General features: G+C 56.0%; 1 protein-coding gene across 1 annotated transcript in view; it reads left to right on the top strand.

Annotated features, from left to right (window-relative positions):
* The first annotated feature begins 4,075 nt into the window (after positions 1–4,075).
* Positions 4,076–15,730, top strand: part of Snupn (snurportin 1) — a 15,983-nt gene continuing 4,328 nt past the window's right edge. Inside the window, 9 exon segments of the mRNA XM_048369075.1 lie at positions 4,076–4,109; positions 4,112–4,143; positions 4,146–4,234; positions 6,120–6,267; positions 7,744–7,848; positions 8,052–8,145; positions 9,130–9,227; positions 10,900–10,977; positions 12,758–12,964. Of these exon segments, the coding sequence (XP_048225032.1) occupies positions 4,076–4,109; positions 4,112–4,143; positions 4,146–4,234; positions 6,120–6,267; positions 7,744–7,848; positions 8,052–8,145; positions 9,130–9,227; positions 10,900–10,977; positions 12,758–12,964 (885 nt within the window).

Here is a 15,730-nt window from a genome sequence, read left to right as displayed (position 1 = left end):
GGCGCCCGGCCGGCTGGCCGCCGGGCGGACGGGGGAAAGCCGGGCGCGGGAGGGTCGGCGCGGCCTGGGGGACCGAGGCCGGACGCACGGTGCTGATCGCCGGGCCACGAGGTCCTAGCTCCTCCTCCCGGCGCGGGGAGCCCCGGGAAGCCGGGGTGCCGACGTGAGGGGCCCGGGAGCCCCGGGGAGCAAAAGTGACGCGGGTCCCGGCCGAGCCACCCGGAAGCAAGGGGCGGGATCCGAGGCCCGAAAGCCGGAAGCTCCGCCCTCGGCCGCCGGGAAAAGCACCGGCCACTGCGGGCGGAAGTGGTGTCGGGCCGCGACCCCCGACGCCCGGCATGCATCACGGTGGGAGGAACCGGAACTCGGCGAGCGCGGCGGGTCGAGGCCCCGTCACGCGTCGGGGAGGCGAAGGGGCGGGTCCAGTCCCTGTCGCGGCAGCTGATTGGCCAGTTCTCGGGGGCGGAGACGGCGGCGGCGCGTGGCCCAGCCTCCGCGGTCCGGTGAGTCCCGAGTTCGAGGGCGATCCCCTCGGGCTCCCGGTGGCCCCTCTGCGCGGGTTGGGGCTCCTCGGCGTCTCCGTGCACTCGCCCCTCAGGGGCGTCCCCTGCGGGGGCCGCGGGGCCATGCCGGAGCCTCCCCTTGGGCTCGTTTCCGGCGTCCCGAGCGGCACGCGGCTGTCGGGGGCCACCCTGCCCTGCCAGGCCTTGGCGACGCGGGCGCTAGGGAGAGGCCGGGCGGACCTCGGGGCCCGATGCGGTCGCCTGCGGCTGAGATGTGGACTCGCTGTGGACAGAAGTAGTCTGAGCGCCCAGGAGCCAGGCGGGCCTTGAAGCAAACGGGGGTCCCCAGCGTGCCACGGGCATCCGCTTCGTGGAGTTTGCCGTGCTTGACCAAGCAGGAGCCAATCCCAAGATAAAGAACGGGAGGGGGTGCTGGGAGTGCGGCCTAGTGGTAGATGCTCGCCTCGTCTACCTGAAGCCCTGGGTTCGATTCCCCAGCACCACATAGATGGAAAACGGCCAGAAGTGGCGCTGTGGCTCAAGTGGGCAGAGTGCTAGCCTTGAACAAAAAGAAGCCAGGGACGGTGCTCAGGCCCTGAGCCCAAGGCCCAGGACTGGCAAAAAAAGAATGGTAGACTCTAATAATAGATGTATTTGGTCATACTTTCATGAACAGGAGATGGAGTTTAAAAACTGTCAAGGAGGGCTGGGAATACATGAAGCCCTGGGTTCGATTCCTCAGCACCACATGTAGGGAAAAACAAAAACAAAAAACCAGAAGTGGCACTGTGGCTCAAATGGCAGAGTGCTGGCCTTGAGCAAAAAGAAGCCAAGCACAGTGCTCAGGCCTTGAGTTCAAGCCCCAGAACAGGCAAAAAAAAACAAAACAACAAACTGTCAAGGAAGTTATGGGACACAAAAACCACCGGAAACTGTGAGAATCATAATCTGTTTTTACTCAAGGCCATAGTATTCTACCCCTTGAGCCACAGCTCCACTTACAACTTTTTGGAAGTTCATTGGAGATAGAGTCTCCCAGACTTTGCTACTACCTGGGGCTGGTTTCGGACCATGGTCCTCAGGTCTCAGCCTCCAGAATAACTAGGATTACAGGCATGAACCACTGGTGCCCAGCCCTACCAGATAGTAATGTTGATCCACTGGGACAGAATGTCTCCCTGCCAGATGTAAGATCACTTTCCTTAACAGGGGAGAAGGGCACAAAAAGGGCAGTAACTAAGCCAAGTACTAGTGGCTTGCACCTGTAATCTTAGCTGCTTAGGAGGCTGAGATCTGAGGATCTCAGTTCAAAGGCAGCCCAAGCAGGGGAATCCACGAGACCTTTACCTCCAATGAACCACTCAGAAGCTGGAAGTGTAGCTCTGACTCGTCGTCGTTGAGCACTACCCTTGAGCAAAAATATTTAGGGACAGTGCCCAGGCCCTGGGTTCAAGCCCCAGGACACACACACACTAAGTGGTTCAGATGAGCCTTGCACAGTGATGGAAGCCTGCAATCACATCACTTGAGAGGCTGAGGCAGGATCATTGAGTTCAAGGTCTTCCTGGGTTACATAGCATATCATTTCCCTATCGATAATAGGTTATATACACACTCACACAGACATGCATACCTATATACACCCATTGGCCAGGGAGAGGCCTGTTGAGTCGTATTTTTAGTATGGAGACCACAATGAACCTGTTGATTTTGGTGCTGAGGAAGTACTGAGACCTGGCCTAGAATTTAACTCTGATTTGCACCCTCTGATTTACACCAGATTTGAAAAGTTGGACCAGCCCCGCTCTGAGAGTCAGATTCTCCCAAATGTTCATGGTTTCTTGCCATTTTGAGCTCAACTCTTTGGTGAGTTCCTGTCGTATTTCATGCCTTCGTTTACAGGAGCGCATGAGATCCACTGAGATAACGCCTACACCACACTGTGGCGGCCTTCCACATTTCAGCGTTTTTCTGAGCCTCACACCGGTGGCCTTGAAGCCTTTCTTCCCACTGCCCCAGAATTAAAACTATGGAATGAGAAGGCAGCTGTCTAATTTGAGATCTTTAGTTCTTCTTGTTTTCTTCTAGAAGCCTTTCTCTTTTAAAAAAATTAGCATATATTGTACAAAGGGGTTTTAATTGTAAGTATTTACGTGTGTGTGAGTATATATATGTATGTGTGTACATATATATATATATATATATATATTACCCCGCTAGTGTTTCTCCTGCAGCTAAATTTCCTTAGCTTGAATTGGCCTTTTGTTAATAGAGTGAGTTGGCTAAAGTTTGAATCTGAGAGTTATATTCATTATTGAGTGATGGCTATTGAGGAATTACACTACAGGAAAAAATTAGATGGCTGTGCACATCAGTAGATGTCAGTGGTAGGCTGGTGATTGGAAACAGAAAAATAGCCAAGTGCCCGTGGCTCACCTCTGTAATCCTAGCTACTGTGGAGGCGGAGATCTGAGGATCACAGTTCAAAGCCAACCCAGGCAGGAAAATCCATGAGACTCTTATCCAATTAACCACCAAAAAGCTGGAAGTAGAGGTGCAGCTAATGTAGTAGGGTGCTAGTCTTGAGCACAAAAGCTCACAGACAGCACCCAGGCCTGAGTTCAAGCACCAGACTGGCACCATAAGTAAAATTAAAAAGAAAAGAGGAAAAGAAAAGTTACATTTAATCATGGAATGAATAAATTTTCTTAGCAACTGTTGCTTAGCTATCAAATGAATCATGGAACTATGAACAAAAATATAATAATGTGGGGCTGGGAATGTGGCTGAGCGGTAAAGTGTTTGCCTAATATGCATGAAGCCCTGGGTTCCATTCCTCAGCACCACAGAGCCACTTTGGGCTCTGTGGCTCAAGTGGAAGAACGCTAGCATTGAGCACAGAGAGGCTCAGGGACAGTCCAGGTCCTGAGTTCAAGACCCAGGACCAACAAAAAAAGAAAAGAAAAGAATACTGTCACTGCTAATATGTAGCTGATTTAGCCTTTAACTTTTCCCCCCATCCACAGATAGAATGTCATTTGGGGGTACATTTATTGGATTCAGTGTTGTTATTTTGTGCCAGTACTAGGCTGTAGGCTGGTGCTCTACCACTTGAGCCATGCCTCCACTGTCAACTTTTGGCTGGTTAGTTAGAAATGAGAGTGACTTGGATTGGTCTGCCCTGTGGCTTTGAACCGAGAGCGTGTGATCTTAGCCTTCTGAGTCCCTAGAATGAGAGGTGTGGCCCACTGGTGCAGGGCTTGTACGGGTTTGTTGGTTTCTTTTTTTTTTTTTTTTGGCCAGTCCTGGGCCTTGGACTCAGGGCCTGAGCACTGTCCCTGGCTTCTTCCCACTCAAGTCTAGCACTCTGCACTTGAGCCACAGCGCCGCTTCTGGCCCGTTTTCTGTATATGTGGTGCTGGGGAATCGAACCTAGGGCCTCGTGTATCCGAGCCAGGCACTCTTGCCACTAGGCTATATCCCCAGCCCTGTTGGTTCTTAGGGAGCCATGTTCATCGAATTGCCTGTACCCACGGGTCGACATGACCATTTATCATTCTGTTACAGCAAAGATGGAGGAGCTGAGCGAAGCCCTGGCGAGCAGCTTTTCGTGTCCCAGGATCTGAACAGCACGGCCGCCCCCCCACCCCCCGCCTGGCGCAGTACAAGTCCAAGTACAGCTCCTTGGAGCAGAGCGAGCGGCGGCGCCAGTTGCTGGAACTGCAGAAATCGTAAGGGGGCTTGAACTCCGCGGCTTCTTCCTTGGGTCGGGAGCTGTAAGCCTTGGGGGGGGGGGGGGGCCGGGGAGGTGAGTCCCCCCGTCCAAATAGACCGTTGTAGGCGGAGGGGAGGGCGATGCCTCCCCAAGGTAGGCCCTGGTCCCCAGGACTTAGGAAAGGACGGGGAGGAAGGGAGGGCGGGAGTTTGGAAGCAAAAGCTCTTTGGGTAAGTTGTACTCCTTTTTTTTTTTTTTTCTTCTGTACTGAGCCTTGGGGTTTGGGGACTTGTGGAAGCCCGCGCCTGGGCTCGCACTCCCCCACATTCCTGGGGAGCCGCTGGGCGGCCTCCGCGGCGCCGGAGGTCGGGCGCGGCTGCAGCCCCAGTGTTCCTCAGGAGCCCTTGGGAGTTCAAGACACAGAATTCCCAGGGAGTCGCAGGAAATGTCCTCCACATTCTCCACCCTCCACGCCCCACGAGCCCAAGGGGAGCGAGCCGGCCGGGAGCCGTGAGGCTGGCTGCTTCCGAGAGAGGTCCTGTGCGCTCGTCCCCGTCGGACCGTGGGCTCTTCTTCTGCATCATAAATTTAAGACTGGGGATTAGAAGAAAACGAACGGGCTTGCAGTTTCCACAGAATGTGTATTTTTGCCCTGACTCGATGTGTCACAGAGCTGCTTCTCCATAGACCCGGCTTGCTTCCACACTGCAGTCCCTGTCCAGCCGTGGCGGCTCACGCCTGTCACCCTAGCTACTCAGGAGGCCAAAGCGGAGGATCAGGGTTCAAAGCCAGAACACACAGCAAAGTCTGGTGAGACTCTGTAACAATTATTATTTTTGCCAGTCCTGGGCCTTGGACTCAGGGCCTGAGCACTGTCCCTGGCTTCTTTGTGCTCAAGGCTAGCACTCTGCCACTTGAGCCACAGCGCCACTTCTGGCCATTTTCTATATATGTGGTGCTTCATGTATACTATGCAAGTACTCTTGCCACTAAGCCATATTCCCAGCCCCTTCCTAGCCCTTTAAATATTTTTTTTTTTTGCTGGTCCTAGGCCTTGAACTCAGGCCTGCACGCTGTCATTGTCTCTTTGTGTTCAAGGCTAGCAGAGTCTACCACTTGAGCCACAGCGCCACTTCTGACTCTTTGTGAGTAGTTTATTGGAGATAAGAATATTACAGACTTTCCTGCCCAGGCTGGCTTTGAACGGCAATCCTCATATCTTAGCCTCCTGAGAAGCTAGGATTACAGGTGTGAGCTATCTGCTCCTGGCTTATTTATTTGTTATTCAAAGGTGATGTATAGAGGAGTTAGGTCCTGAGTCAGGAAATGAGGACATTTCTTTTCTTTTTTTTGTGGGCTTGCACTCAGGGACTGAGTGCTGTCCCTGAGCTCTTCTGCTTAAGTCTAGAGGTCTACTACTTGGAGCCACAGTGCCACTTCCTGTTTTCTGGTGGTTTATTGGATATAAGAGTCTCCTGGGCTTTCTTTCTCCAGATGGATTTGAATGGTGATCCTCAGCTCTCTGGCTCTTGAATCACCAGCACCTGGCTTGGGTGCATTTCATTTTGGATAGTGTCACCCCTTCTCTTGCTCTCTCCCAATTTTTCCCTCCCATCCCCACCCACAAGTTGTATAGTTCATTTTCAACGTGGTGTGAGACTTTTGTGTAAATTTAATTTTATTGTCAAGGTGATGTACAGTTACAGTTACATACATGAGATAGTGAGTACATTTCTTGTCCTACTTGTTACCTCCTCCCCCATTTTTCTCCCACCTTCCCTCCCCCCTACCCGGTAATGTGAGACTCTACCAGAAAACCACCCCCCAAAAGCCCCATCACCTTGTGAGCTATCCGTGTATAAGACGTAAAGCCTCTGCGCCCGGTCCTCGGTTTCCTCCAGCAAGCGGCTGGACTACGTGAACCATGCCCGGAGACTGGCCGAGGACGACTGGACCGGGGCGGAGAGCGAGGAGGAGGAAGAGACGAAGGAGGAGGAAGAAATGGACATTGACCCCGGCAAGAAGCTACCCAGACGCTATGCCAATCAAGTGAGTGGCGCAGAGGGGGAGCCGCCGCGGGGATGGCGGGGGGTGGGGGGGGCCGGGGGCGCGGGGGGGGGGGGCGGGAGCACCGGCTCAGGGGCTGGGCCGAGTGAAACCCTCCGCCAGGCGCGGGGAGCCAGGCGCGGGGACGGCGGGGGGGGGGGGGGGAGGGGGGGGCGGGGGCGGGGGCGCGGGAGGTGGGGGGCGGGAGCACCGGCTCAGGGCTGGGCCGAGTGAAACCCTCCGCCAGGCGCGGGGAGCCAGGCGCGGGGACGGCGGGGGGGCGGGGCGGGGGCGGGGGCGGGGGCGCGGGAGGGGGGGGGGGGGGGCGGGAGCGCCGGCTCAGGGCTGGGCCGAGTGAAACCCTCCGCCAGGCGCGGGGAGCCAGGCGCGGGGACGGGGCGGGGGGCGGGCGGGGGGCGGGGGGCGGGGGGCGCGGGAGGGGGGGGGGCGGGAGCGCCGGCTCAGGGCTGGGCCGAGTGAAACCCTCCGCCAGGCGCGGGGAGCCAGGCGCGGGGACGGCGGCTCGGCTCGCGGCCACGGCCCCCGGTCACCAGCGGCTGCCGGCCCCGGGCGGAGCGCCTTCCAGCCAGCCATCTTCCAGCAGGCGCCCTCTGCGTCTCCCTTGCTTTTCTTCAGTGCTGGGAGTGGCAGCCAGGGGTCCTGTGTGTGTGACTTGCACACATGTCCTGCCACTGATCACGGAGCTGTAGTCCCCAGCCGCCCCTGTCCCCCTGTTTTTTTTTTTTCTTTTGGTTTTTCAGGCTTGGACTCTGGACGTGGGCGCTGTCCCTGAGCGTCTCTGTGCTCAAGGCAGCAGTCTCCCACTTGAGCCACAGCGCCACTTGGGTCCTCAGATCTCAGCTTCCTGAGTAGGATCACAGGAGGTGAGTCACCGGGGTCTAGCCCCCGCTAGTTGCTGGCTTATTTCTTTTTTTTTTGGCCAGTCCTGGGGCTTGAACTCAGGGCCTGAGCACTGTCCCTGGCTTCTTTTTGCTCAAGGTAGCACTCTACCACCTGAGCCACAGCGCCCCTTCTGGCTTTTTCTATCTATGTGGTGCTGGGGAATCGAGCCCGGGGCTTCGTGTAGACGAGGCGAGCGCTCCGCCACTGGTCCACGTTCCCAGCCCGTTTTTTATTTTGAAGGCCTGCACCGTGTGGCGGGCGGCTCAGGGCGTGGGCGCTTGGCTCTTATGCTTGAGGCTGGCGCTCCACGGCGTGAGCTCCAGGTCCCCTTGCGGCCCGTGGCTGGTCAGCGGAGATGGGAGTCTCACAGGCTTCCCGGCTCTGACTGGCTTTGGATAATGATCCTGGGGTGTCAGCCTCCTGAGCAGCGAGGAAGACGGGGTGAGCCGCCAGCACGCCCCCGGCCCTGCCCCACCTGTGGGCTCGTGGCACCCTGTGGGTGGCCTGGGAACGCCTGTCCTCGTCAGTGTGCGCGGCACACGCCTGTAACCTCTCACGCCGCCCTCGCGTCTCCAGCTGATGCTCTCCGAGTGGCTCATTGACGTCCCTTCGGATCTGGGGCAGGAGTGGATTGTGGTCGTGTGCCCCGTGGGGAAAAGAGCCCTTATTGTGGCCTCCAGGGTGAGTCGTGGCTTCTGCCCCTCAGGCCTGCAGGCCTGATGAGGCGGCGGTCTCCATTCTCTTGCCTGGAGCGCCCCCCCCGCCCCCCCCCATTCCTTCCCTGCAGCGAGGGTTTCCCCCCCCGCCACCTTGGGGCCTGTGACTCCGCTGCAGAAGGAGTGGGCTGGGGGCCGCCTGATGAGAATGGCAGCCTTCTCCCCCAGGGCTCCACCAGCGCCTACACCAAGAGCGGCCACTGCGTCAACAGGTTCCCTTCCCTTCTGCCAGGAGGCAACAGGCGGAACTCGACCACCAAAGGTACGTTGAGACGCCTCGCCCGAGAGCCGCCCCGCGCCCCTTTCCTCAGCCTCCTCAGCGTGTGGCCTGCAGGTGCACGCTACCCCGCCCCCCCCCCCCCAGCTATTTTGTGGGTTTGTTGTTGGTTTTTTGCTAGTCCTGTGCTTGAACTCAGGTCCTGGGTATTGTCCCTGAGCCTGAGCCTTTGTGTCCCTGAGCTAGCACTCAGCCTCCTGTGCAGCTAGGATGACAGGTGTGAGCCACCAGTACCCAGCTATATTGGCCTGCGTGTGCGTGTGTGTGTGTGTGTGTATGTGTGTATGTGTGTCCCCCGTGTCCCTACTCAGGTTGAACTTAGGGTCTGGGCACTGTCCCTTAGCTATGTCCCTCAAGGCTGGTGGCTTTTTCTGGTTAGTTGGAGATAACAGTGTCATGAACTTTCCTGCTCCGGCTGGCTTCAAACCCTGTTCCTCAGATCTCGGCGAGGAGCAGAGGTTTGAGTTGGCAGCACCTGGCTCTGCTGGCTTCCATCGCCTTTCACACGCAGGCGTGGCCGCTCATCCGCAGCCCTCCCCTCCCCCCCCCCACGCGTCCTCTGTTCAGCCGCAGCCCGTGCGTGTCTGTCTGTTCTGCCATTTTCTGAAGTACACGCTCGGGCCTGCGGTGCCTTTCTTCCTTGCCTCTGCTCTGTTCTCGTCACGATGTTGCATTCCTAAGAGCATTTCCTGCTGCTCCAGTGTTCTCCTTCTGGAACTCCTGTGCGTCACAGTGTGTGCTGTGGAACTCCGCTCTTGGTGGCTTTCTCCGTGATTGTCTTCTCTCCACTTCTTCCTACAGTGCCTGTGACAGGAACTTGTAGGGGCTGTTAGCCTGGTTTGGTAGCATGCACCTGTAGTCAGGCCATGCAGAACTGGTCCCTCGTGCCCCCGTGGTCCTCGCTGCTGGTCCCCAAGGTTGTCTGGCTTGAGCTTGGGCGGCGTGCTGACCTCCCGCCTCTGTCTGCAGACTACACCATTCTGGATTGCATCTACAGCGAGGTGAAGCAGACCTACTACGTTCTGGACGTGATGTGCTGGCGCGGGCACCCGGTCTATGACTGCCAGGTGAGCCTGCTCTCCCCTCCCCCATCTTTTTCCTGTCTTCCCTCCTCTTGGGAACAGGGCCTGGGGGTTCGGTATGTGACCCGCCCTTCAGGGTGTCCAGGATGAACGTTATCCGATGCTCCTTGCATCGTTGAGGGTGTTTAAATTTGCTTAGTTTTAAAAACAAATAAGCGGAACCTTGGGAAGTGGAACAATTCTTTTTTTTTTTAATTTTGCTGGTGCTGGGGCTTGAACTCAGGGTCTGAGCACTGTCCTGGCTTCTTTTTGCTCAAGGCTAGCACTCTACCTCTTGATCCACAGCACTACTTCCAGCTTTTTCTTTTTGTGGTACTGAGGAATCGATTCCAGGGCTTCGTGCATGCAAGGCAAGCATTCTACCGCTGAGCCACATTCCCAGCCTGTGCACTGTGTTTTAACAAGCCTCTAGATAATCTTCAGGAAGGGAAGAGGGGAGGAGGGCTGTGGAGAAGAGGGAGAGGGGGAGGGAGGAGAGAAGAGGAGGAGGAGGAAGGGAAGGAAGAGAGAAAAAAGGAAGAAGTTGAAGAGAGATTCAGAGTCTGGTCCTGCACACCTGTAATCTTAGCTACTCAGAAGGCTAAGATCTGAGGATCATAGTTTAAAGCCAGCTCAGGCGGGAAAGTGCACGAGACTCTTACTATCTCCAATTAACCACCAAAAAGCCATAAGTGGAGCTGTGGTTCAGGTGGTAGAGTGCCATCCTTTAGTGAAAAAACGTGAGGGACAGCATTTCAGGCCTTGAGTCCAAGCCCCAGGATTGGCACAGAAAACAAAAAATAAATAAATAAAATCGATGGGCAGCAGTGGCTCACACCAATAATTGTCCCCTACGTAGGAAGCTGGGACCTGAGCATTTCAGCTCAGCGCCAGCCCTGGTAAGAAAGCCAGTCCCTCAGACTCTCCTCCGGTTAACCCCCAAGAGGCCGCCGCGGCTGTGCCTGGAGTGATGGAGCGCCGGCCGGGAGGGGAAAAGAAGCCCTAAGGGACAGCGCCCAGGATGGGGGGGCAGGGGAGGAGATTGTCACAGGCCGTCCCCCATGAGCCTCGGCCAAGGACTGCAGGCACGGGAGATGAGGGAGCCCCACCCCACTCGAGCCCCTGGAGCCCCGCGTGAGCGCTGCCGCGTCGCGTCCCCGCACGTCAGCGCCGCAGGGCGAGCGCCACGGCCCCGCTCGCTCTCCCGAGACCTGGAAGCAGAGAGCCACCGGCGCCCATCACCCCCCCCCCCCCCCCAGCCGCAGAGCGGAGCCGAACACCTACGGCCCCGTCCAGCCCAGCACCTATGGCCCCGTCCAGCCCAGCACCTACAGCCCCGTCCAGCCCAGCACCTACGGCCCCGTGGGGCTTGCGGGGCTTTGTTTTTGTGACAGGGTCTCACTGTGTCGTCGAGGCGGGTCTGGAACCTGCTCTGCAGCCCAGTCTGACCTCAAACGAGTGGCGCTTCTCTGTTCACCTCGGAGTCGTCACACGCATGTGCGACCCACCCAGCTTTATGGGATTTTAGGGAGAAAGAAATCTTGAAGCATTTGATCAACCTCTTCCTGGCCCCATGGCTCCTAGTGAAGTGGGGGTTAGCGGACAGGGGGGACTCAGGTCTGTGCGAGGCCTGAAGGTGAGTAATGTTTTCTCTTTTGACTTCCTTTCTCTGTGACAGACTGATTTCCGATTCTACTGGATGCATTCAAAGTTACCAGAGGAGGAGGGACTGGGCGAGAAGACCAAGCTCAACCCCGTAAGGCCTGCGTCTCAGCCTGCCGTGATTGGTTTAGATTCTCTGTCACCCAGGGCTGGGAATATGGCCTAGAGGTAAAGTACTGTCCTCATACACATGAAGCCCTGGGTTCGATTCTCAGCACCCCATATATAGAAAAAGCCAGAAGTGGCGCTGTGGCTGAAGTGGCAGAGTGCTAGCCTTGAGCAAAAAGAAGCCAGGACAGTGCTCAGGCCCTGAGTCCAAGCCCCAGGGACTGGCCCCCCCCAAAAAAACCAAAAAACCCCATAGATTGTCACCTAAACAACATCAACTCGGACTGATGATTATCTTTTTATTTTTATTTCTTGGTGGTACTGGAGTTGGAACTCGGGTGCTCCGCTGCTTGAGCAACCTCCATCCTACCCTGAAATGACCTTTTTTTGTTTTTTTTTGTTTTGTTTTTTTTTTGCCAGTCTTGGGCCTTGAACTCAGGGCCTGAGCACTGTCCCTGGCTTCTTTATGCTCAAGGCTAGCACTCTGCCACCTGAGCCACAGCGCCACTTCTGGCTTTTTCTATATATGTGGTGCTGAGGAATGGAACCCAGGGCTTCATGTATACAAGGCAAGCACTCTTGCCACTAGGCCATATTCCCAGCCCGAAATGACCTTTTTTGATAGCATGGTTTGAATAGGAAGAATATAGGTCTGACCCTGCTCTGGGTCTGAATTGTTTGTTGCTCTAATGATGGCTAGGAACTGAAGGCCGGACACCAGCAGCTCATGCCTGTCATCCTAGCTTCTTAGGAGAATGAGATCTGAGGATCATGGTTCAAATCCAGCCTGAGCCAGAAGTCTGTATGACTCTCTTATCTCCAGTGAACTACAAAAAGCCAGAAGTGGAGCTGTGGCCCAAGTGGTAGAGCTCAAGCAGAGAATCTCACAGGACAGTGCCGAGGCCTTGATTTCAACTCCAGGACTGGCAAAACAAAAAACAACAGAAAACCCTGGTGATCTGGGGTTGGAGTTGTGGCTCAGATGATAGAGCATCAGACAGTGAATGAAAGTATCAGTCAGATCAAGAGTTCGAATCTTGATCTCTGATGGAAAAACCACCACAAAAACTGGAGATGTGTAGCTTACTGACAGGGCAGTTGTTTAGCTTGCATCAAGTCCCTGGTACACACAAAAGTAAAGCAAAACTAGCAATTAATTGGGTCAAATTCATGACCCGAGCTTTCCTTTCTTCTGTATAAAGTGGGGCTGATAAAGTACTACGGTGACAGGAGGCCTCCTCACCCTGGAGACCGAGACCGGACAGTCCAGTGTGAGGCCAGCCTGGGCCGCGGCCAAAGCAGCTTTACTGGTTTATTTTATTTGGTGATGAAACTGGGTCTTAAACATAGCTTTTAGGCTTAAGGCTAGCACTCTACCACTTGAGCCACAGCGCCACCTCTGGCCATTTTCTATGTGGTGCTGGGGAATCGAACCCAGGACTTCATATATACGAGGCAAGCACTTTACCATTAGGCCATATTCCCAGCCCCTGGAGATAAGAGTCTTAAAAGACTTTCCTGCCCAGGCTTTAAACTGAGATTCTCAGATCTCAACCTCCTAACTGGTTGGATTACAGGTGTGAGCCTTGGCACCTGACCTACTTTTTTGATGCTTAATTGGAGATGAGTCTCACAGAGATGAGTCTCACAGACTTTCTTGCCAGGGATTCTCAGATCTCAGCTCTCCTGAGTAGCTAGGATTATAGACACGAGCCACCAGTGTCCAGCTTGTACTAACTCTTCTTATGTTCTCGTTTCTATTTCAGTTTAAATTTGTGGGACTAAAGAATTTCCCTTGTACCCCTGAGAGCCTGTGCACGGTGCTGTCTATGGATTTCCCATTTGAGGTAATAAAGCTGCTGTCTTCGCCATTTCCCCATGATCGTCGGACACACGGACACCCATGTACACATACACTGTCTTTCCTTTTTTTGGTGCAGGTCCTGGGGCTTGAGCTCGGGGGCCTGGGCGCTGTCCCTGACCCACAGCGCCACTTTCAGGTTTTGTGGTTTTTTTTCTGAGTAGTTTATTGGAGAGAAGAGTCTCACAGATTTTCCTGCCTGGGCTGGCTTCAAACTACAAACCTCAGGGGCTGGGAACATGACCTAGTGGTAGAGTGCTCGCCTCGTCTACATGAAGCCCTGGGTTCGATTCCCCAGCACCACATATACAGAAAAGTCCAGAAGTGGCGCTGTGGCTCAAGTGGCAGAGTGCTAGCCTTGAGCACAAAGAAGCCAGGGGACAGTGCTCAGGCCCCGAGTTCAAGCCCCAGAACTGGCCACCAAAACACAACCAAGAGCAAACTGCAATCGTCAGATCCCAGCCTCCGGAGTACCTAGGATGACAGGCGGGAGCCACTGGCTTCTCAGAGAGCTCTCCTTCCCAGTCCTCCCGCGCTGCTTCCTGTGACGAGCAGGACAGACGGCTCCTGTCTGACCGCCATAGCTGCCAAGCAAAGTGCTGTGGGGGGATGGCGGGCCCCAGGCAGTGTGCGCTCCCCCTGCCCTCCCCTCTGTGCTCCCGTGCGCTCCTCTGTGCTCCCCTGTGCTCCTGCGTGCTCCCCTGTGCTCCTGCGTGCTCCTCTGTGCTCCCATGTTCCTCTGCGCTCCTCTGTGCTCCCCTGGTGCTCCTCTGTGCTCCCCTGTGCTCCTGCATGCTCCTCTGTGCTCCCCTGCGCTCCTCTGTGCTCCCACGTGCTCCTCTGTGCTCCTCTGTGCTCCCTTGCACTCCCCAGTGCTCCCCTGCGCTCCTCTGCTTGGCCAAAGCACAGTGGTCCCGGGAATGGCAGTGCCCTGCTATGCCCTGTTGTAGTTCTAGAAGCTTCCTGTTTCCAGAAAGCACTTGGTCCAAGGCTCCCTCCCCTCCCGCCTCCCTCCCTCCCTCCCCTCCCCCCCTCCCTCCCTCCCTCCCCCCCCCTCCCTCCCTCCCTCCCTGTCCTGCCGCTTGAACTCGGCCTGGGCACTCTCCCTGAGCTTTTCTCACGCAAGGCTGGTGCTCCACCACTTGAGCCACAGCTCCCCCGTCATGGGGCTTTTGGGGCGGTGCCTTGGCGTCTCGCCGGCTGGCTCCGCCTCCCACGGTGGGCTGCAGACCCCGCCTCCTGAGCAGCTGCTTTGATGGGCACCCACCCCGTCTCTGGTGTGTGTTTGCGGTGCTGGGGATCGAGCCTATGCACTTGCACACGCGGGGCAAATGCTCCTGCCGTGCGCTCTCCCCCGGCCCCGGCCCCCGGCGGGCTCTCCTCACCCTCAGAGCCCGCAGCTCCCCCTCTCCTCGCGCCGCCCAACGCCCATCAGACTTGCAAGCCCGGCCGGCGCCAGCCAGCACGTTGTTGAAACGGGCTGTAGTTTTGTAAGGGACCACAGCTTCCCGCACGGGGAGACGGCAAAGGCAAATCTGCTTCATTTCTGGGAGTCAATTAAGGAGGTGGTAAGAACCCCTGTCTTTATTTATAACCCTCCTACCCCAGTGGCAATAAATGCTCTCTAGAGATGACTCACTGAATCATGGAAAAGGAAATGTGGGCCTGGAGGCGTTCTTCCCGGTGAGAAGCGCTTTTCCCAGAATGTGGCCTGCACACACTGGAGGGGGCTGCTCGGCAGCGCCTGCCCTCCTGCGCCCCAGCCCGGCCGCTGCTGCCGGTGGAAGGACCCGGGGACACGAGGCCGAAGACCTGGGCGCAGGTGGAGCTGGGCGCGTGTGGCTCTCACTGCTCGCTCAGGAAGCAAAGCTCCTCCCAGCCGCCGGGGCCTCGGCAGCTCCCTCTCCCAAACCCGTCCTGGCGGGGAGGAGTATGAAATAATAAGGGGGGGGGGGGAGGGGGGCGGGCACAGCGGCTCACCCCCTCGGGTCCTGGCTACTCAGGAGGCTGAGATCTGCAGATCAGTGCTCAAAGCCAAGCTGGATGGGAAAGTCTGTAATCTTCTCATCCAAAAGCTAGAAATAAGCCAGGTGCCAGTGGCTCACGCCCGTCATCCTAGCTACTCAGGAGGCTGAGATCGGAGGATCTCAGCCCCAAGCCAGACTGCCCAGGAAAGTTCATAATCCTCTCATCAACACACTGCAAGTAGAGGTGTGGCTCACGTGGTAAAGAACCAGCCTGGAGAGCAAAAGCGAAGACACAGCACCCAGGTCATGAGTTCAGCCCCCAGCAATGGCACACAATTTTTTTAAAAGAATTGAGGGGTTGGAAGAAGTGGCGCTGTGGATCAAGTGGTAGAGCGCTAGCCTTGAGCTGAAGAGCTCAGGGACAGTGCCCAGGCCCAGAGGTCAAGCCTCAGGACCGGGGGGGGGGGGGAGGGGGGAAAGGAGGGTTTGGAGGCATGGCTCAGTTGGTAGAACCCTAGCCAATGAGCAGAAACGTCAGATATGGAGTTTGAGTCTCAGACCTAAAGAAAGAATTGGAGGATATAGTTCAGTGGCAGAATGCTCACCTAGCATAGCACGCCCAAGGCCCTGGATTTGACCTGAAACATCCCAAAACTGGGAGGAAAACACACACACATATAATACACATATATACACACACGTACATATGCATATAGACATTCTGTATGCACATCCACATACCTATGTGTGGGCATTTTTAATGTTATGTATAGTTAGAACCAGGCATGGTTGGTGGCTAACACCTGTCATCTAAGCTATTTAGGGGGCAGAGATTGGGAGGATTCCATTTCAGGTAAGCTCAGGACTTTCTCAATAGTGAAACCAAAAAGAAAGAAAAACTGAATAAATTG

Source organism: Perognathus longimembris, chromosome 20 (assembly GCF_023159225.1).
Source record: "Perognathus longimembris pacificus isolate PPM17 chromosome 20, ASM2315922v1, whole genome shotgun sequence".
In the NCBI taxonomy this organism is placed as follows: domain Eukaryota; kingdom Metazoa; phylum Chordata; class Mammalia; order Rodentia; family Heteromyidae; genus Perognathus; species Perognathus longimembris.
The sequence above is the reverse complement of the archived record's forward strand: the minus strand, read 5'-3'. Positions and strand labels throughout refer to the sequence as shown.